At 44.9% G+C, this 21,521-nt stretch overlaps 1 protein-coding gene across 1 annotated transcript in view; it reads left to right on the top strand.

Annotated features, from left to right (window-relative positions):
• The first annotated feature begins 3,399 nt into the window (after positions 1-3,399).
• DKK2 (dickkopf WNT signaling pathway inhibitor 2) overlaps positions 3,400-21,521 on the top strand; it is a 62,545-nt gene continuing 44,423 nt past the window's right edge. Inside the window, exon 1 of the mRNA XM_044429359.1 lies at positions 3,400-3,657. Within this exon, the coding sequence (XP_044285294.1) occupies positions 3,400-3,657 (258 nt within the window). The remainder of the gene's footprint in view (positions 3,658-21,521) is intronic.

The raw sequence follows: 21,521 nt of genomic DNA, 5'->3' as shown, positions 1-21,521 counted from the left end.
ACAAACTGGTTTGCATGCATAACTTCTGATAAAGTGGACCATAGACATTTTAATACATTTGGGGCACAATCCTATGCAAGTTTAGACAGCCTGCTGGGAAAGTGAAGATATTTTTCTGTGTAAATTTGCGTAGGTTTATCCGCCTTTAAGATACCATATACATATTTCTATGCGCTACTACAGCTGTCTTTTTTTTATCATGGAAGGGAGTTAGGGAGGTCGGTATACCATAAACAAAGCAAAACAAACAAACTTGATACAGACAGACAGGCAGACAAAACATAAACACAGTCTAAGCATTAAAAATGTCGGGGTAGGAGACACCTTATATTGATGCAGCAATATAGTATTATGTGATTCCAGTAGCAGAAATAATGTGATTATCGGACAAGGATGATGCTTTTACTCCGACTCCCTGGGTTGTGTCCATTGTTAGTCCTACTTAAAGCAGACCCTTGAAACGAAAGAGAGTTAAGTCAGGCAGGTGAATCTCCCATTTACATCGGAGCTATTACACTTCATGAGACTACTTCACCAAATGGTCTCCTGGGTCACAAAAGCTTCAGATTTTGCCCTGAGCCATTCTGCACACAGCTAAGCGATTTCGGGTGCAACCCCACGCGTGTTTAGATAGGAAAAAGCCCTGCGACTCCCGGCAGGTCCCGGCCGGCTGACTGGGACCTGCTGGGAGCGGTAGAGTTTCCCTCCCTGCATTTATACATGCATGCAATTGCAACCTAAGTACTCTGTCTGGGAGTAGGGTCCGTTTACAGTCCCTGCACTGGCACAGAGGAGAGAGCCTCTGAGTATGCATAAATTGCCAGGCAGACAGGACAGCTCCATGTACACGTATGTCTGTGTGCAACGGTGACGCAGGAAGGCTGGTGCATTTCTAGCCTGATTAGAAATGAGGTCCTACTAAAGCTCCCTTTAGCTGCTCTGCTAGTTCTTCAGAGGGCAGCGTTTCATCCGCTGGATCTATTTAAGCCCATTCGGATGTTAGCCTGTTCTGAACCTCACCCCAACATTTGGTCTCTTGAACTTCAAGAAGGTATATGTAGATTTTTTTAATGTGCCTGGCAGAGTCTATTCCAAGTCCCGAGGACTAAATCTGGCAGCACCTCCGAGCCACAAAAGACATAACTTTAAATGTCTAGCAGCGATGTCTATTATTGTTGTTATTCTTACTCTGGAGGAGATGCAATCAAAGCTTCCCTTCCTGCCCTAGGGTTTCAATCTAGAGCTTTTTCCTTGTGCTCACTCCAATATAAAAATGAAACGCTCCCATGGTCAAGCAATGTCTGTTTGGGCTCTAATGTAAAGCTGGGAGCTCCTTAACCTTCAGTGACCAGAGGGGTGGCCCCTTCAGTCTGTTGTAACTAAATCAGTTCATACATTTGGACATATAAAAAGCGGTGTCTCCCCCGACCTCCCATTATGGGATGACCCCTCCATTGCTGCTTCCCAGGACCAGCTTTGTCATTCTTTTGGCCCCAGACTAAGACATCTCTTCTACCAGACATTTAGCAGCGGGATGGGGCATTCATGACAGCTCCTTTAACAAGTCTAGATTGTGAAGAAATTGTTTTAGCTGTTTTACTGCTTTCATATTTTGTTCTGTGGCATTCTATAGGATTTGTAATCTGCATTTTTGTGTACTGGGGCTAACCTCCCAGAGAACTTTGGCTATAGGACTACAAGTGGAATAAAGACTAATTCATTCATCATCATCATCATCAATAAATAAAACCATTTGGAAGCATCTGAAAGACAAACAGATTGTTCTACAGTCAAAGTTTTCATGGGCCAAAACGCGCTTGGCTAGCAGCAAGAAGGCTTCCGCTCAAGGGGGCAGAAATGCCAAGTTGAAAGATCAGTTACGATCTTAAGTCCCTGTGCTTATCTGTAGTGTGACTGTTGTATAGGCAAGGTACAGTGTATTGCCTGGATTTGGGATGGCTTGGCATACTGGACCAGGACGCTTCTGCCTGCCTGCCTATCATCAATGTATCCATCCATCCGTCTTCCGGAATAAGTCTTCAGACACTTGACTGAGTGGCTCTGGTGCCAGAAAACTTATGCCAGAACAAAGCTATTCATTTTCCAGGTGTCACGAGATTGATTGTTTCTGATTTCTGCAAAACTGGGGGGGGGGGGGAATCTTCCCTTGATTTCAGAGGGCTTTCCGTGGAATGTTTTGGATCCCCGTGCAAACTGAGTCACGGGCGTGGGTGAGCTGCGTCCCATTCCTTCCAATGGAACTAGATCCTGCGTGAAACTTTCTCAGACTTTCTGCCTTGCGTGGACAGACGAGCAGCCTGCGCTCGTCTAGCAATCGCGATGTCCGAGCGGGTGCGCGCGCGCCACGCCGAAGGCTCCAACTTTCCTGCGTGCTTGTTTTGAGGGAGCGAGGGAGAAATCCTAGACGTGTGGGAAGGAGGGTAGGGCGCTCCATCTATGCCCAGAGGCTCCAGCTCCTGCCTTCAGGCCGATTCCGGAGGGGATTTTCGGGGGATCGCGGGAGAGAGGACGGGCAGGAGGAAGGTGCCGGGTGGGACTGGGAGGGAATGTGAGGAGTGGGCGCAGGAATGAGTCAGCTTCCCTCGCCGTCTCTCCGCGGCTTCGGGGGGCGGAGGAACAGCGCACTGCACGGGGGGAGGGAAGCTATAAAAGCGGCCGGGGCAGAAGGAAGGCGGAGGAGAGCGAAGTTGCCGGAGACGGCCGAGGGACGGACGGGACGGGCGGTTCAGCGTCCGCCTGGCTGGGCGCTCACCGGCTCGGGCTTCAGCCAGTCCTCTGACCTGCCTCCCGTCGGGATGCCCGGGACTAGCTAGCCGAAGGCGGCGGGGATCCGGAGGAAAGACGGGCAGGCGGCGGGAAGGAGTTGGCTCGCTCGCCCCGCTGGGAGGGGGTCTGGCTTGCGCTCGCCCCTCGGGCTGCCCGCGCGGCACTAGACGGAGTGGGCTGGGGGGGCCGACCCGGGGCTGCCTGCCTGCCTCTCCTCCGGAAGCCCCGGCACAGCTCCGCGGGTGGGGCGGCTCCCTGCCCGGGCGCAGCCGCCGCCGCCGCCGGCCGGACCAGCTCGCCCGCCCGCCCGCCGGCCGCAGCCCGCGGGGCTGCCTCGCCTGCCAAGATCCCGAAGCAGAGGAGGCGGCGAGGGCTCGGGAAAGCCACTCCGGATGCGTGGACGGGCATCCCTGCTCCTCCGAGCGGCTCCCGAGGCCAGCGCCAGCGCCAGCCGCAGCCCGTCCTGCCCGCGTCGCCGTTCGTGCCGTCCCGCTCCTTATTTACTGTGATCGGTCCGCGGCTGGCCACCGCACGCGCGCTTGGGTCTTGCGGCGCCGGCCCTTCCCGCCTCCCCGGGAGAGACGAAGCCTGCAGCTTCTGGGCAGAGGGGCGATGATCATGCTGAGCGGGTGTCCGTTCTCCTCCCGCCCTCTGCTCCTCCTCGCCGCCGTCCTCGTCGTGGAGAGCTCCCAGCTAGACGGCACCAAGGTGAACTCCATCAAGGCCACGCTCATGGGCGAGACGCCGACGCAGGCGACGACCAACAGGTCCACCACCTTCCTCCAGGGACTGCCTTTGGGCCCCAGCAAGAAAGGCAAAATCTTGGGCCAGGGGGGGAAAGGGCTGAAGCACTATCACCGGCAAGGCGAGGTAGGATGCCTCTCCCGCTCGCCGCTTTCTTTCTTTGCACGCCTGCCTTTCCGTCTGCCTCCTCTTCCTTCTCCCCCGCACTCATTGTCTTCAATGCTCCCTCCCTCCCTCTCTCCCCTTCCCTCTCTCTCCCCCTCTGCTCCTTCCCTCCCCTTCTTCTCTTCCTTCTCCCCCGTCCCCCTTCATCCTTCTCCCTCTTGCGTACCTTCATCTTTGTCACTGATACCAGCGAGCTTCGTCAAGAAACTGTAACCATAATCCTCTTTTGCACACATTAGGATTGCTTTGCAGGATCATACGTGTCTCCTCCAGGATGTGGAGGTGAACTGCCTCTGAACAGGAGGCTCTTTTGTTAGGAAATGCCAAAGTCTATGCGGTTGGTAACAACACGGGATAATGAATGTCCCGCTGTCGTCCTGCTGTGGGCATTTTGGGCAGCAGTGATAAAAGTGTTGGCTGTTGTGTACTATGAGAGTGTGCAGGATAATCATTTTCACCATCTTGCTATTTGTTGCTAGAGTAAGTGGATCCAGTTGGAAGAGAAGGTGCTAAAATGCAAAGTCCCAAAGGAAACCACAATACTGGCGGTAAATCGAAGGCGCTGGGAAGATCACAGCTAGGACTGACTTCCAAACAAGCCTCTGACTCTAAGCACACTTAATTGAAATCAATGGGATCGCCTTTCAAGTGTTCTGGGTGTTTCCAATTAGGGGAAGGGCTGCTGCAATTGCCCCTGCGGATGAGCGTGGCAATGCTACATCTCGGATTAGAAGTCAGCAACTGGAAGGTCCAGGAGCCACTCCAGCACCTGGAAGGGTATGAGCTGCTTTCCCCCAAAGCATTTAACTGGAAACAGTGACATGGAAAAGGGACTCGTTTCAGATCCCTGCAGGGGAGTGGCACAGAGATGCAGCCCCACTGCCCACCGATTTCCTTTGCAAAGTTTCCCACCCTCAGCACATGCTCATTGACCAGGGATTTAGGGCCAGGCCAGATTTGACTCTGGAAATTGTGATCAGATCTCCCCAAATGCCAACTCCAATGACAAGGCAGCTGCAGGGAGTGGGAAAAAAGGGAGCTGGACAATTAAGTTGGGCAATAAAATGTTTGCATCTGCTTTCCCCAAATCTGGTGCCCTCCAGATGTGCTGGATTAAGACTCCGGTTATTCCCCAAGCAGCGTAGCCCAGTTTTAATTGTGACACAGCATGTGTGGGGGGCAGCAGATCAAGGGAACCTCCCTTTTTCCCCCTTCACCAAAGCAGTGATTAATTCCACTAGTACAAGCAGGACTCAGAGTAGGTTGAAAGGGTGTGAAGTTTAAAGAAAGGATCCAGTTGTGTCTGGCTCTTGGTCTTGTTCATGGTGGGCAAGTGTTGGTTTCCAGTGATCCAGAGATATGATACTGGATCCCCTGCACATGTCCATTTAGGCCATTAAATGTTCACTAATGCCATTAAATGAGGAGACCTTTTTCACACTTACCTTGGGTGGCCACATGACAGATGTGATCCAGGGATCTGTGACCAGATTTTCCTAAAGCTTGGGACTGAGACCTGGGAGCAGGGAAATTAACTGACTGAGGAGCTGGGAACTGGATGGTGACCGTTTTGGTTACCAAGTTAGTGTCTCCTTGCGTCCTCTTCCTTCCTACAGGCAGGCTGTAGCAGCACAGCACCTTTCCTTAGTCGTGTGAAGTGGAGTGGGTGAATGTGAAGGTTGCATTCTGTGTCCTCTGTCCTGACTTGAATGGTTTTGGTGTCCTGCATCCCAGGAGAAATAAAAGACACTGGAGAAAGTTATGCTTTGTTTGTCCTGAAAAAGTGTGCAGGTGGAGAAGGTCCGTTCTGATTGTCCTGCCCCACAGACAACCTTAGGCTGCTCAGATGCAGCTGGCTGGGATACGCAACAACTGGGCAGGTGCTGCTGCAAATGAATTGCAAAAGTCCTACCAGCTAAGTAATTAATGGATTCCTAAAATGCATCAGCTTTAAACCCCTTCCAAAATAAAGAGATAGTTGTTTGTTCTATCATATCTCAAGGTCCTTGGCAATTCCCTCCCTTTGTTTCCTTGTCCTGTTTCCATATCCCATGCCTTACCCCATGCTGCCCCATGTGGCTGGAACGAGCTCCTCTGTCTTCAGTGCACAACTTATGAATATGTGATGCTGTATTATGTCAGATCAGTCCATCGATCCACTCAGTGCATTACTGCCTTCCCTGTTTTCTGTGGGACTCTGAAGTCTTGGACAGGAGAGCTGCTACTATTCAAGAAATCTGTACAATGTCTCTCTTCTATCAAAGACGCCTTTTTAGCAAAGCCCTTTCTGAAGTTCCATCCTTACTTCCTCCCCCACCAGTTTCTAACAGTGTGATTATCAATGCCTAGCACAACCTAGGGTGATTCTACCCTCCTGAGTGACTTGTCTCTCTAAGGAAGATTGTACATCTTCTGGGCACAAGAGCACAGTCACTTGTACCAGTCTCTCCCAGCCTGGTGTCCTCCAGAGCTGTTCACTTCCCATGGCCATGTCATTGCGGGGTGACGGGAGTTGTAGCCTAACAGCTCTGGAGAGCACTTGCTTGGGGAGTTGTGTGTTTTGTCCACTGCCTGCATGGTCCTGCGTTCTGTACCCAAGCATGGTAATGGTTGCTCCAGAACTCACAGCTGCAGTCAGTGTTGCTTTCAGTCTGTCTGCCTACTCACCAGCATTTCAATCTCTCCCTGTGTCACTGGCAGGCCATGTTATTGACTGCAGTTCTGAAAAAGGTCTTTGTGCAGGAATTAGTTTAAAAACAATAAAGTGTACAAAAGGCCAAGCTACATGGCGCTTTTCTCATGCACTTCTGGTCTTGAGTGCAGGGTTGCTGTTGTTACTGCTAATGCAGAGGCTATCTGCTGGCTTGGGAACCTAGCATGGTGGTACCAGAAATTTAACCCTCTGCCCTTCCCCTCACACACTGGGGTGCCAAATCCAGACTGGACCCCTGTGGTGATGATTTGTAAATCAAGTCCCTGACACTTGATGAACACTTCATAGAAAATGTAGCATAGCTACACTCTAAGTAAACTTTAATATGTAGAATTGCGAAGCCCAATGCTTATACTTTGCTTTAAACTTTGATTCTGCAGACTAGAGATCTTTACAAATGAATGTTTGATCTCTCTATTACTAATGTGAATTAAAACTACTTTTATACATTCATCAAAACCCAAGTGGTAAAGATGATCTTCAACCAGTTTTGGGTGTGGTCGTTTTATTGCCTCTCCTTGGAAACTAAAATTAAGCACTTCCCTTGTTGTAGAAATATAGCATGCCGTGGGAAAGGTTAGAACATAAAAGTCCTGTTAGATCAGACCAAAGGTCCATGTAGTCCAGCACTCTGTGCACATGGTGGCAAACCTGCTGCCCACAGGCTCGTTCAAGCAGGATGGGTGCAAGGGCTCTGCCTCCCCAGTGCCGCAGCTATTGTGTACGCAGGCATGCCACTTCTGGTAAATGAGGTCGCACACAGCCTGAAAGGCTGGTCTCCATTGATAGCCTCCTCCCTCATCACTCTGTCTGATCCCCTTTTAAAGCCACCCAGATTGGTGGCCATCACCACCTCCCATGGAGGGAAGTCCATAGTTTAACTATACATTGTGTGAAGTACTTCCTTTTATCTGTCCTAAACTTATTTATTTATTTGTTTGTTTAAAACATTTACATGCCACCCGATTGTGCCACAATACCTCTGGGTAGCACACAAACTTCCACCAATCAGCTTCATGGGGTGACCCCAGATTTGAGGGTTATGAGAAAGAGATAAAAGCCTCCCTTTCCACTTTCTTCACACCATGCCTTATCTTAAGCCCTTCTTCCATGTCTCCCCTTACTCACCTTTTTCCCAAGCTAAATAGTCCCAGTTGTTCTAGCTGCCCCCCATGGGGCAACTGTTCCAGTTCCCTGATCATTTATGTTGCCCCTCTCTGTACTTTTTCCAACCCAATAATGTCCTTTTTCAGGTAAGGTGGCTTAAAACCCTGCAATATGCTAACTGTGGTCACAACAAGATTTGTATAAAGGGTGTACGATCTTGGCAGTTTTATTTCTATTCCGTTCCTAATTATGCCTAGCATGGAGCTTGCCTTCAGTTTCATCTTCTCTCTGACATGCAATATTTCTATGCTAAGCAGCTTATTTGAGTGCAGGGGAGTAGAAAAGCACTTAGACCAACCTTCCCCAATCTGGTGCTTGCCAGTTGTGTAGGACTATAATTCCCATCATGCCTGACTTTCATGGCTTTACTGGATGGAGTTTAGTACAACACATCTGGAAGTTATGAGGTTGCAGAAGGATGATTCAGACATGAACCTCCAGCTGAAAGTCATGCAGCCCTGAAATAATGCATAGTTTGGTTTGCTTCTGCTGTACTGATACTTAGCCATGGTATAGACAATCGATAGTTTTTCCAGTACAGAAGCAGTAAGAGGGCCAGGAGTGATACATTGTAATTCTGCCATTCCTCCCACTCTGCCTGGCTCTTGTCAGCAGGACTTAGGATGAATGGAAAGCTCCAAGACAGGTATCTTCCATCTTGGACACATTCGTAAGAGAGAACTGTACCAGCGTACATTTACTTAGACCATAAATTCTATGGAAATAATCAGGGCATATTCCTAGAAGTCATTGTTCTAAGGATCTGAAGCAAAAGGACTTCCCAGTGTTGCTTATGGAAAGAAGGAGATATGTATGGGGCATATGGTAATTGGAAACATGTTGTCACCCCCAGAAAAATGGGAAATGGATTCTATGGAAGGAGGGGTGGAGAAGTGGCAAGACCATTGTCCAGGAAGCACAACTCTTTGCTATTTAAAACCTTAATATACTGTGACTAAAATCCAGAGGAGAGAATGAGCAGCAGGAAATATTTTGGAGAACCATCTGTTATGGTTTGCTATTTCGTGGAGTACAATACAAATTTAGAAAATAATTCTTATACTTTAAATAGAAAACAGTGAATCTCATTAAAGTCTGGAAGACTGTGGCCAAGTGGCTTGCTCAGTCTGTTGTCCAGGTGTTGTAGGTGGACAACTTCAAAGCCCATCTCTATCCCCCTCGCCCACCCATGGTTTTTTCATTTTAAACCATATTAGGAGTGGAGAACCCTATAAATAGAGGACACCTTAATCCTGGAGGACTGTTCCCTGTAGCAGAGGAGACAGACTCTTACATTTAGGATTGCAGTGTCAGTAACGTCAGCCATTGCTTTTAAAAAACCTCTTTGAAACTGAAATGACTTTGTGCTTCTCCAGACAGCGTTTTTACAATGTTCATTTTCTTTAATGGCATTCATAATTTCAAAGCTGGATCTGTGCTGCCTTTCAGAATAGCCACCTCGCATATCCTGAATAATTAGCACATAACAATTTAATAATTTTGTTTTAAATAACCCTTTATTAAATTAGTTGTTTTCCTTGACTTATTTAGGCTATAAAATATTGTTTTGAGGAACACAAGACATTGTTTGTTGAAATAACAAGTTTTCCTATTTTTCTTGCCCGCCCTTTCTTTCTTCTCTTTTCCTTAGCCTTTGTGGCACTTTACTTGATATAATTACAGTTTTAAAAATTATTGTCTCACTTTAAAGTGAGAGATTGCTTTGGAAAAAGTTTGAACCCAAAGCTTTGCTTGGTAGTAGAAAACACAAAAAGCGATTCCATTCATAAAATAATAGAGCACAGTTGGAATGCTTCTGGTCTATGCACTGGGCAAATGAATCCAGACGGCATAAAAGAATAATATACAATCTGTGTTGCATTAGGCTGGTGAATCAATTCATCTTCAAAACACTTCATCAGTAAATTTGATCTAGGAGTTCCAGGTCCCAGTCACACTTAGCCATGGAGCTCACTGTGAGATTTTGGGCTAGTCATGGACTCTCAGCCTAAGCTACCTCGCAGGGTTGTTGTATTGATAAAATTAAAGAGGTAGTAGAGGAGGATTATGTAAGCTGCCTTGAGTTCCTTGATTATGTGTAAAATTGATAGATAGGAGAGCAATCAGCAGAGCATTCTACTATCTGTGAGCATGTACATTCCTGCTCCAAGTACGTGTATGTGCCACTACCCACCCTTTAGAATGGCCACTTCTGAATTACTGACCAAGAGGATGTGCCTCATGATAAAAGAGGACAAAAAGGATCCTGCTTTGCATATCACTATATATATATACACACACACACATATACATATACATATATATATATATAAATATATATAAATGGCCCTGTGCAGCAAGGTACACAGATTTCCCTTTTCGTGAATACTATTAATCCTGGCTGTCTAGCAAGCACATCTCTCTGATCCAAATATTTTTCAAATACCTCTGTCCATATGCTACATTTTAAAGTTCGCACTTTTAAAAAAGTGTAATTATGCCTTGTAGAAACAAACACACAATCTCATTCTTAAAAATCTCACACGTATCTCTTCTGTACAACTTACCTAGAATCTTGACAGAAATCTTGTGCCTACGTTCTACTTCCCCTTCAGTGCTCTGCCCCATCGTCTTCACAATCGGGCCTTTTTCCTTTCTTAAAATTTAAAGAAAATTACACAGTAAATTGCACCTGTGAACCCATTCACCTCTTCAACTCTGTCTCCAAATTTCTTTTAGCAGCTGTTAAACTTGGCTAGTTTGCAACTTTGTCTCAACAAGCTTCCTTTTTTCATATGTATTACATCAGATATGCAGGGATCTGTATAAGGATGCATGCATACAGAGATGGTGTTAAGGAGCAGCTCACCAGGGCTAGATCTCCGTATCTTTCTCTGTAGCCCTGGAACCCTAGGCTACCATATGCTCCGCCACCCTGCTGTCCATAGACACCTATTGCAATAAAGGCAGAGGGGTCCTGATGGTCTCCGTTGCTTCTGAGCCCCCCGGGTTCCTGGCTTTTTGCCCACACGTGTTTTACCTCCTGCTGTCCTCTCCTCAAATCTTTCTGCCTAAGTTTTTCCCTGCATTCAAAGGTCCTCCTCTTTCTTGCCCATCCACTCCTTTTAACTATTAGGGATGCCCTTAGGAGACAGGCTCCTCTAAATCACATACATACAGAGAGACTTTAGTGCATATGTAAATTAATATAAGAAAATGTATGCATGTGTGCAGGGGGTCCTGTGAGCCTGAGCTGTGTTTTTAGCACTGCCTGTTCCTGAAAACAGCACAGCTTGATCTAAACTGTTGCAAGGACCGCTTATGGATTGCCAAAAAAGGGAAAAAATGCATTGCCACAGAAGAGGACTCCAGTTTGCATAAGTTTTGCACATGCTGGTTTATATGTGTTGATGAATATCAGGAATGATTATTAAATTTTAAATAGAAATGCACCATTCACTATGGCCAGGTGACTGGTGTCACTGCCTGTTCAGCCTGCTTTGCAGGTTTCAGCTGTTGATGAGCAACCATTCACTATATTGAAACTGGTATTGGACAGGACTGCCCTTAAAACAGAGAGGGCTTTCAAACAGAGAATGGTTCTCTGGCTGACCTTGAAATGGAGGACTGCGAGAGAGAACACCTGATCACCCCCCCCCCCCGGGACTTTGGGTTTTGGCCTTTGAGGTTTCCTCAGGATTCCATTGTGTCCTCTCTGTTGTTTAATATCTATGGAAGCTCTGAGGGAGATCATTCAGAGTTTGAGGACTGGGTTTCTTCAATACCTAATTTGGTCTTTGTTTTCCTCAAATACGTCAGGGAGGCTGTGAAAGTCTCAAACTTGAGCCTGGATTCATGAGGTTATGTAGGTGAAGAAGCTGAGGATCTTTCTAGACAGGAAGGTGATCCTGTTGATTATTACACAACATGGCTCAAGATTAGGGTACAGCATGGCTTTGAGTGAGGTGAGGTGCATGCTGCATAGACCACATTACATTGGTTTTGGATCAACTTTACTGGCTTCCAGTTTATTCTGGGCACTGCTCAAAGTGCTAGTTTATTACTGACAAGCGAGCCCATGGTTCATGGCCAAGCTAGAACCACCTCCTTCCATGTTACCTATCTCTAATTTACAATAATCACCAGAAGCCTTGTTATATATTCCACCACATGGAGAATGTGGACCAGGAACCAGGAAGGGCTTTTTTGGTAGTGGCACCCCAATTGTAAAATTTCCTCCCAAAGGTGGTGGGCTTGGCACCTTCCTTATTTTTCCCTAGTCAGGAAGAAAAGGCTAAACATGTACTGAGAAAAAAAATCTACCTGGGTCAGTGCCTACACCTGTTTCAAGATACAAGATAGCCCCACCTTGGAGCATGCGTACACTTTGTCAGATTACCACCCGTCAGTCCAAACAGTTTCTTTCATCAAGCAAAGGGCACTGCAGTTCTCTCTAGAGGCGGTATTTTGCATACACAACTAAAACAGATTTTCAAATGGTCACAGTGACCACCAAGCAAGGTAGAACTGTCTTTTCTACTGCCTTATTTCTAAGATTCCTAATATTTTTAATAATCAGACTATCCAATATGCAAGAAAATATCTCTCTTGCAGTAAAGCAGCAATACCAAACGTGACTGAGGTTGAGTGAGTGTATGTAAGACTGAGGGGTGTGCACTGACTACAGGATTTGATTTGGACCACGATCCAGTTCAGATCAATTTAGAGGCTCCCTGCTTGGGACCTAGTTCCAAATCAGCATCTCAGTTCTGAAACCAGGTCTTCATGCTTCTATTGTCTCTAATTGGAAATCAAAATGGTTATAGGTTTTTCTTCTGTTTGTCAGAATTGGACAACATCTCAGACATAGTGATCCCTTATGAGGCAAGAATGTCTGCCAAATATCAGACAAATAGGTGCAGGTGGATTGTGCTACATGCCTTAAAATGTGATCTGATTTTTTAAAAATGTGAACTGCCAATAACTTTTTATTTCCTAGCAGAATTGGATGAAATTTTCAGGGACAGTTGCCTCTTTGGAGGGGACCGAGCTTTCCAAGATTCAGATAAACAGGTGCAGGGAGCTTTGTGCAGAAACAGCATTTATACTTTAGAGGTTTCTTTAAAAGGATGCGCTCACCCCTTATGCTATTGTTGTGTTTCTTTTGTGGGCAATTGTTACGAACATAACCTACAGCACAGAAGTGGCCCTGCAACATTTAAGACAAACAGCTGCAGCAGTTTTGTGCAGGAGTCTTCTAGTTGAAGAAATGGAGTGATTCACTTCCCCTTATTCTCTCCATGGTTGTTTTGTCGCTGTTTTGTGATTCATATGAAAATGGCAGATGTCACAGTGGTGTCCCTAGAAAGGAAAGGATAAATGTAGAGGCTAGGGAGATGATGAATGAAAAACAGTTTAAGCGGTTTTATTGCCTGTCCGGTTTGTACCAAAGTCACAGAAAGTACCGCAGGACAGGAGCGAATGAAGGCTGTGAAGCACACAGAGGCAGAAGCAGCAGGACTTGAACATGAGGCATTTTCCAAGCGAGACTCAGAAGCGTAACCTTCCAGGTCCTATGGCCTCCCCTCAAGCCCCTTGGAACATTCATGCTACTGAAAGAGCAAAAAATCAAAGAGCACTAAACTGGATCAGTCCAGTCTCATGTATTAGTTCAATACTTCTCCTGCAAGGCACTGGGGGAGTGGCCCCAATAAAGCATTCATTCTGCTGTACAGTCTAATTATTTGAGTATGAGCAACATAGTGGCCAATGAAGTAGATAAGGCGCCATGTCCTTGACTTCATTTTGTCCCCAAGTGCAGAGAGATCCAGTTCATGGTATGTTCTTCCCTTTCCCATCTAAGAAAGCCAAAGGCATTGTCTGAAAATATATGGTGGTGAAATTCCTCTTCAGGCTCTTATGCTGAAACTTATAATGTAGTTTATTTATTGCATGTTTATTTCACCCGTCCTCCAAAGAAATAGGTCAATGCAGCCAGATCCTTAGCCATCTATAATGTATTTTATCCCCACAACAGTCCCTGGAGGTAGGTCAGGCTAAGAGAGAGTGACTTGTCCAAGGTCAGCCTGTGAGCTTCATGGCTGAGTGGGAATTTGAACCCAGGTGTAACATCCTGACCACTGCATTGTATTGGATTTCCAGGAAAAAATTAAATAGTATGAGAGAAACTGGTCCTGCTCCTAACATTTTTTTGGAATTGAAAAATGCTGTTCCCTCCAAGTCTTCTGTAATGCATAAAGGACTTACAACAGGCCTTTTTTCTCTTCATGGTTATGTATTTTAGCAGATAGGAAACACTTCAGTTCCTATCCTGTGCATATGAATTGCTGTGGTAGAACTGGTTCAAATTAAGCAGAGTATGCAAATCAGCTCATTAGGAGACAGAAGAAACTGAATGGCCAAAATTAGGTTAACTGCATAAAAAAAAAAAGCAAGGACCATAAAAAACAAAACAGCAATAGGATGGTGTTAAAAGGGAAAAAGAAAAAAGAAACTAACAAAAAAGGGGTCACAGTTCTTTGAGAACTTTTCAATCTGTGATGTTTTGAATGTGTGTCAATCAATTAACTTATTTTAATATTTTAAAGTATTTATATGTATCTCAAGTTTTGAAATGACTATGTGGGTTAAAAATCTTTCTGGTTTAAAAGATCTTTTGAGTCATTTGTATAGCAAGTTTTCTTGAGCAAGCGGTTACTCTTAAAATGGGGATGGTAACATCCTTGTAAGAGTTGCTGGATGGCGTTTCATACCAATAGGCAAATAAAGTTGCCTAACCTTGAATAACTGACTGCACTATCCAGAGGGCACAGCTGAAATCAGCCTTCCCCAAGGTCAAGCATTCAACTGCAGGATCTTGATTAATTAGCAGCATTCCAGAGAATACTAAATCCTTAACCATGCACCAAGGCAAAATGCACCTAGGCAAGCCAGAAGCCGTTCTGGATGAGTGGTGATATTCCTTTGCTATTGTGCTTTGGTTGATAAAAATCTGTAGGTTTATACTGAAACTTTCTTGCTTACCATTGGCACTCCTGTTATGTGTGTGTGTTTGTTCATTCTTGTCATATGGAGTTTCCTTTGATTTACTGTATTTTTAATATGGTAACTTGAAAGAGGGAAAATACCATAATGTATTTTATTATCTCTACTATAATAAGCACCAGGCTCTAAAGTCAAGATCAGAGCCCTACTTGGCTGAGCCATGTCCAAAACCCACTAGGATAAGATGATTCTTGATTGGATGGTCTTGTAATTCAAACCAGTCATACTGTGAAACGTCTGAGAGATTGGCAGAGAATGATTTCCCTTCTCTAATGCTCTACGTGTAGAATGCAATGCTAGAATGGAATAGGTGTGTGGGAGAACACAGACGGTTTTCAGGCATGGATTTTGCAGAATGATAGCTTTGTGGCAGTCCCCCAAATCATAATAGGGTTAATAATTTGAATCTCCAACCTAGTCACAAAAGCTGCAATCTGGTGGCCCCTGAGAAGCCATTCCAGGGACTTAGGATGGCATCTTTTGCAGAGGACAGCCCTGTATCTGAAGACCTGCCAGAGGACCATCCTCTGTTTTGAGGGTATCTTCTAGCTAAATGGTTGTCAGATCAAGTCTGGTTTAAAGGTAAAGAAGCAGCAGAAGAGTAAGCAGATGGAACCATGGAGTTGCTTATCAAGTGTTAGCACCTGGAGAGCAGATAGAGCTGGCACTCCAGTTGTTTGTTCAGTCTTCCTTCCTAAGACTAAATGTACTGTATATTTATTAATGTTATAATAACCGTGCCCACAGTTGCAACTACACATAAAGGTTAGCATAGTTAAGTGCACACAAATTGGAATGACATCTTTTTGTTTAAAATTTCTCAACATGCAAGAAGCCAACCACTGGGCCCTATGGATTTTGGAGATCTCCTCCACTGAGGGTAGAGAGAAAGGCCTGCCTGCAGAAAGGAAATCCTAACCTTGCAAGCTTCCTCTGTAAATCTGGACAATTGGCTGCAGGTTGTGCTTCTCCAGCATCCGAATTCTGGCATTAGGAAGTTCAGCAAGGTGGTTGCTGTTCAGGGAGAAAAAGTAGATCTTCAGATTCTATTGATCCAATACTTTTGAGCTTCTGAAACACACACACACGGAAAAAATGCCTGAATATGGTGTAATAAAAAGGGGAAGCCTGCTCATGCTGGTTTTGGAACACCCTGAGCAGGGCAAACCTGAGTGCAGCATTTGCAGCAATGGCGCTGTGAAAACACTTTCAATCCCTGAGGGTCATCTCCAAACAAATACTTCTTACCCTCTCCCATAATACTAGCTTGCCAGCTTGAATAAACCGGGCACTGGAACAGTGGTTCCTCTGCCTTGCTTGCTCTCTTTCCTTACCAGTTAGGATTTCTCTGCCCAAGATCAAACAAACGTCCCATTCAGGCATAATGAAAACTCTGCATGGAGGGCTTGTCCTGCGCACCCCAGCTCTTCCTGCATTGAGGAAGGACTGAGGAGAGATTGCAATTGTGTTTGGCTGAACAAGCTTACAGTTCTCCCCAGAATTAGCTATTCTGATCATGTGAGGTTCCTGATCACTTGGAGGATCTACCAGGGGAGGCTGTGGTGGAATAGGGCACTGTACACAGCTTGGAAACACCTCTGTGAAATCCTTTTCATCATACCAAAATAAGCCTTAAAAATGATGTTAATTGTCTGGATTCATGTAATATGTCTGGTGTGTGTTTTCTAAGACCAGTAGTTCGGGTGGTGTGTCAGGAAAAATCAGTCCCACATGCTGCAGGGCTGAATATACTGAAAAGCACTTAGACTTACTTCTGATACAAGGTCTGTCAAGATCAGGGGGTAAGTGGCTTCGTCCAGGGACCAGACAGAGTGTGAATCACCCTTACAATATATCTACTGAAATCAGGGGGTAGTGTGCTTGTGGGAGGGACTGTTTGCATAGTAGGATTTTCACACTCATTTTCAGAGTGGGCAGCTCAGTAGTTCAAAAAAACCTTGTTCCAAACCCCCAATTTGAAACAGCTGGTCCTGCATGTACAAAGAACCAGCAAAGGTGGAGCAACCCTCTTAGATATCTTCCATGGAGACTTAAACTAGTAATGACTAACTTATGTCTAGGTGTCTGTTTTGGTCTAATCAAGGAGAGTCCCTTGCTTTGGAGAGCTAACAGAAATCAGTCCTCTCTTTGATGGTGTCCTCTCTTTGGAGGGGTGTCCTGCCAGGTCAGGCTTCAAAACCAAAGATGATGATGTTCGTCCATTGTTTTCGATGAGGACCTTGACATCTAATGGGTTGTGAGCTGTCCATGGTGTGTCCGCAGGTGGCTGATAAGGCCGATATGGGCACGGAGTGTTCTGCCACATGTCGGGCAGACATGTGTGGGCACCACTGTTGCAACATTTGCAACTCTGGCTTTACGGAGTGCTCGCTCCTCTTGTGCTATTGGCTTTCTGGCTTCAGATGTTTGGCAGCCTTGGTGGATCAGCGTGCGCCATGTCAATCGGTCTTGTGGCAGGGTCTGCCAGGAGGTGGTGTCAATAACCAGGGACTTGAGAGCGTGTCTTTGTAATGCTTATTTTGTCCTCCGTGCAATCGCTTTCCTTGAGACAGTTCACCATAGAAGAGCTGTTTGGGGATGTGGTGGTCTGGCATCCTTGCAACATGGCCATTAAAAGGAAGAGTACCAGAGGTCTGGAAGTTGTAGGTCAACAGTCAGCACCTGGAAAGCAGGCTGAGCAGATGCAAGTACCACTTATGTGTCACTTCTTATGGCAAGATGTACTGCATTTCTATTTAAATTATACTTATTATTTCTAAATTTGCACCAATGTACCATATATAAGTAGCATATAAATGTATTAAATAATAACAATAATGCTAACGAGAGTGTCCTAAGATCTCTGCATCTAGATTGAGGCAGTCTGGACATCACTATGGGGAATCCAGGTATATGCAGATATGCAACCAGATCTTTCAAAACACTTCTTGCTAGACTTTTATATGGAAACTTGGTTTCTTTAAAAGAGAGCAGATAAAGTCATGCTGTAATTCTGCTGAAGGGCTGCATTTTTTAACAAACGGCATGAATGCTGAAATGATGATGCCTTACAAAACCAAGTCTCTCTGCCACTACAGCAGAAATACCCACAACTCAAACCAGACGAAGGTCACACAGAAGTCATTCTGCTTATATTTGTTATTCCATGCATTCATCAAAACATCACAAGTATTGAATTTGGTTGCTCCCAGCACTGATATCCAGCTGTGACTCAGGGAAAACCTGCATTGTTGCTGTGCTGTGTGTGTTTTGAGATGACCCTCTAGACTTGTACATACATGGGCTGCATAGCCATAGAGTTTCGAGGGCACAATATTATGGGAGAGGGTAAGAATTATTTGTTTGGAGATGACCCTCAGGGATTGAAAGTGCTTTCACAGTGCCATTGCTGCAAATGCTGCATTCATACTTGCCCTGCTCAGAGCATTCCAAAACCAGTGGCACCTGTTCAACCAGACACACCTACACCACATACAATGATGGGTCTGTCCTAATACTTCCAACTTTCTGGAGATGACTGTATCCAGCAGGAAAAGAACCCATTCTTGACAAATATTCTCTAGAAAATTGCTCTGTTAATTGTGAAAGCCCATTTGCAATATTTGTTGGTTTATTTCATTTTTATTCCACCCAATAGCCAGAAGGCTGTCTGATACTGAGTTTGTTGAGTCACCTCCCATAAAAGTTTAAAGCACATGTAGGCAACCAGAAGTCTGCAGGCCACATGCTGCCCTCGGGTGACTGCCCTGCAGCCTGTGGTTGCTACTGAAACCACAGGTGGTCTAGAAGCAGCGTTCCCCATGGTCATTTGCTGATGGAGGCTCTAGTTGTCCTGCTGTAGAGTGTGGGTGGAGCATCTGTGATTGGCTAGACTGCAAAGCTTTCCAATGGTGCATGTGCTTATATTAATGGGAATGATGAGGCAAGGGATGGACACCTTGACTGTTCCATACCCCCCACATCGACTAGGCATCCCTGCAGAAATGGCAAGGGTCAAAAATTGTCTTTTGCATGTTTCAAAATGAGGTAAAATGTACACTGTGGATGAAAATGTGCATGACTGACGGAGGGAGGGAGGGAGTTGGTATAGGACATGAAGCAGGCATGGCAAGCAGATGGCTCTCTGAGGAGACGAGGAACCCTGCAAGTATCAAAATAACAATTCATAAATATATCCACAAGTAAACTGGTTGGTTTCATTATACTGCTGTTGCAGGATAATATTATTAGTTATGTGTGAACATATGGAAGGAGGCCTTCAGGTGCATCGGTATCCCAGATGTCTTGCAAAAACAGCTCCCCCACCAACTTTTTGGCGCACACATTTATGTGGTGTCTTGGACTCTCAGCCAGCTAGGGAGCAGATGTGACACCGCATGACTTTGGTAACCCATAGTTTTGAGCCACAGATAGATAACATACAATAGCTTACTATTCATTCCTGCTCTGTATATTTTATGTCCCAGGAATGTGAGCCAATAACATAAAGCAGGGGAGTTCAGGATCTGGCCATGTAGGGATCTAGGGAATCCAATTACAACAAATAAATCATGTACAGAGAAATGGTTCAATTAAGCTAGTGCTATTCTAAGACAGCTTCTGCTGGGCTGTATTTAGGATGGGGGCATGTGTGGAAACCATGGGTTTTTCTGAAGTGTCTTCCACTGTCCTCCAGAAGGAGCAACAATACAAAACTGGCCATCAGCCCTCAGTTCTACAGTTCCCAGAACAAAACCTTGGTGGGTTTTTTTTTACCTCATGTGCATCTTGTTAAGGTTAATGTGTTCATTGAAGAACAACAGCTGTCTGTCAAAAGTTAGGTTCAGAATTCATTCAATGTTAAACATTTCATTGGGAGAGCTACACTTTTTAACTCAAACAAAAATGTTTTTGCAATTGCTTGAATTAATATAGCCCTTCTAAAATGCTTTTTAGGAGTGCATATAAAATTCTGGGCTTGTTTTTCCCCCCTTTGCTATCTTCCAGAACTTCCCTTGTAAGGAAATGGCTTTTTAACCAGAGGAATCCTCTTGAAATTATTGGGTTTTTTTTTTTCCAAAGAAGTCTTCACCACAGCAGCTGCAACAAATTGAAGGTGAACTTCAGTCTCAACTGGAGCTTCAGATCTAAAAGTAGAAGTTGCCAAGTAAATGTGACTATATAACCTGCATGATAACTTTCTAGAAAAATGGTTCCTACAATAGAGCATTACTATCCAAACGGAGCAACAAGTGTTCTTTACAAAACACTTGTACAATTTCATCATAACCCATCATAGTCCATTAAAAGCCCTGGGGTAGGGTCTTAGCCTGACTTCAAAAAGATGGCAAGGTTAGCATCAGGCGGACCTCACTGGGTAGAATCTTCTGCAGTCTGGAGGTCACCATGAGGGTCCTGCCTCTTGCAGTGATCCTTCAAAATAGCTTCCTTTTTAAAAATAAAAGATTTTTAAATCATGTACCTTTGGCATGAATACCTAGTGTTCAGGACTCTTTCAGTGTTTTAGTTCAGGATACTCTCAAACAGAATCTGATGAAGTGAGTTGTAACCCATGAAAGCTGGTAGTTGCTGAAACATTCAGAGAACTGAAACATTTTATGAGCTGGTATACACAATCCCTGCAGTCGACTGTGGTTCGTTTAAGATGTGGTCTTTTGTGGTACATGCCAATGACAATATGCAATATTCAAGCTGCAGTGGGTGGTCACTGTGGCTTATCACATTGTGCAAATCTATCAAGAGAAGCTTATAACTCATGGGATTTGTTAGGATTGCACAACATGATAAGCTATGGAATTCACCTGCCACAACTTGAATATTCCAAAGGGCAACTATCACACTCTCAACCCTTGGTTAGCTGCAGTGATTGTGCAAAGCTGGTCATTCTGTCTGTTAACCCTTTAATTTCAGGAATAATACACAGTATCCTTTCCCTTCATTTTCTTTCTCTTAAAAATAGCAGTTCAAGGCAACTCACTCAAAGGAATGAAATCACAAGTTTCTGGTGACACATGCTGACTCATAAATCACAACTATGTCACTCTGGACAGCTTTACAAGCTCTTTTGACCTTGTTGCAACTTCTTTTTACTGTTCCATTACAACATTAAAAATTGGTGGTTACTATAATGCAGCCATAATGTGAGTGTGTGTACATGTGTGCATGTGTGTGCGTTTCCCTCAATGTTTGAACTATGCTATGGGATGAACTCCTGATATCTTTGTCCAATTTGTATAGCTTTTTGCAGAAATGTTTTAATGCCTCTTTCAGTTTCGCTATAGAACCTGCAGTCCCATATACATTTATTCCAAACAATTGCTGATTTGATGACTGTAGCCACAGTTTCTTAGCTATGAAGTCAGAAGCACACTGACAGTCTGAAAGACAATTGTGGGCTAGGGTGCATTTCAACTGCATGAAGTATCCCTTTCACCAACAAGCCCAAAAGCTTTATTCCTATGCTGATCTAATGCTTTCTATATAAAACTGGACAGGGATGCAAGGATGTTACAAGCAGAATTGTGGCTTTTCTTTTCTTTAATGAATCCCTTCCTGGGCTTGCTGATGTTAAAAAGACAAACTGGAGCCTCATGTGTTCCACAGCTGGAAGATGGTGCCAATTCAGACAGGCAGCTCTCAGCGTATGTTTTGATTTTAGCCTTCCAGAAGCTCCAGCACCGTGTTATCCTCCAGAAAAACATCTAAGTGGGAACCGACTGGGAATAGGGCACTCATGGTGGGAGCAGTGTGTGAGGTGGGACTGCCACATTCAGGATGAGTTGAGCCTTTTGAATATAAAGTGCAAGGTTACATGCCTAGATTTCTGGTTTTGATTTTCACTCTTTTGTTGCCTTCTGTC

The sequence above is a fragment of the Varanus komodoensis genome, unplaced genomic scaffold (assembly GCF_004798865.1).
Source record: "Varanus komodoensis strain SLA01 unplaced genomic scaffold, ASM479886v1 scaffold2, whole genome shotgun sequence".
NCBI classification, from domain to species: Eukaryota; Metazoa; Chordata; class Lepidosauria; order Squamata; family Varanidae; genus Varanus; species Varanus komodoensis.
The sequence above is the reverse complement of the archived record's forward strand: the minus strand, read 5'-3'. Positions and strand labels throughout refer to the sequence as shown.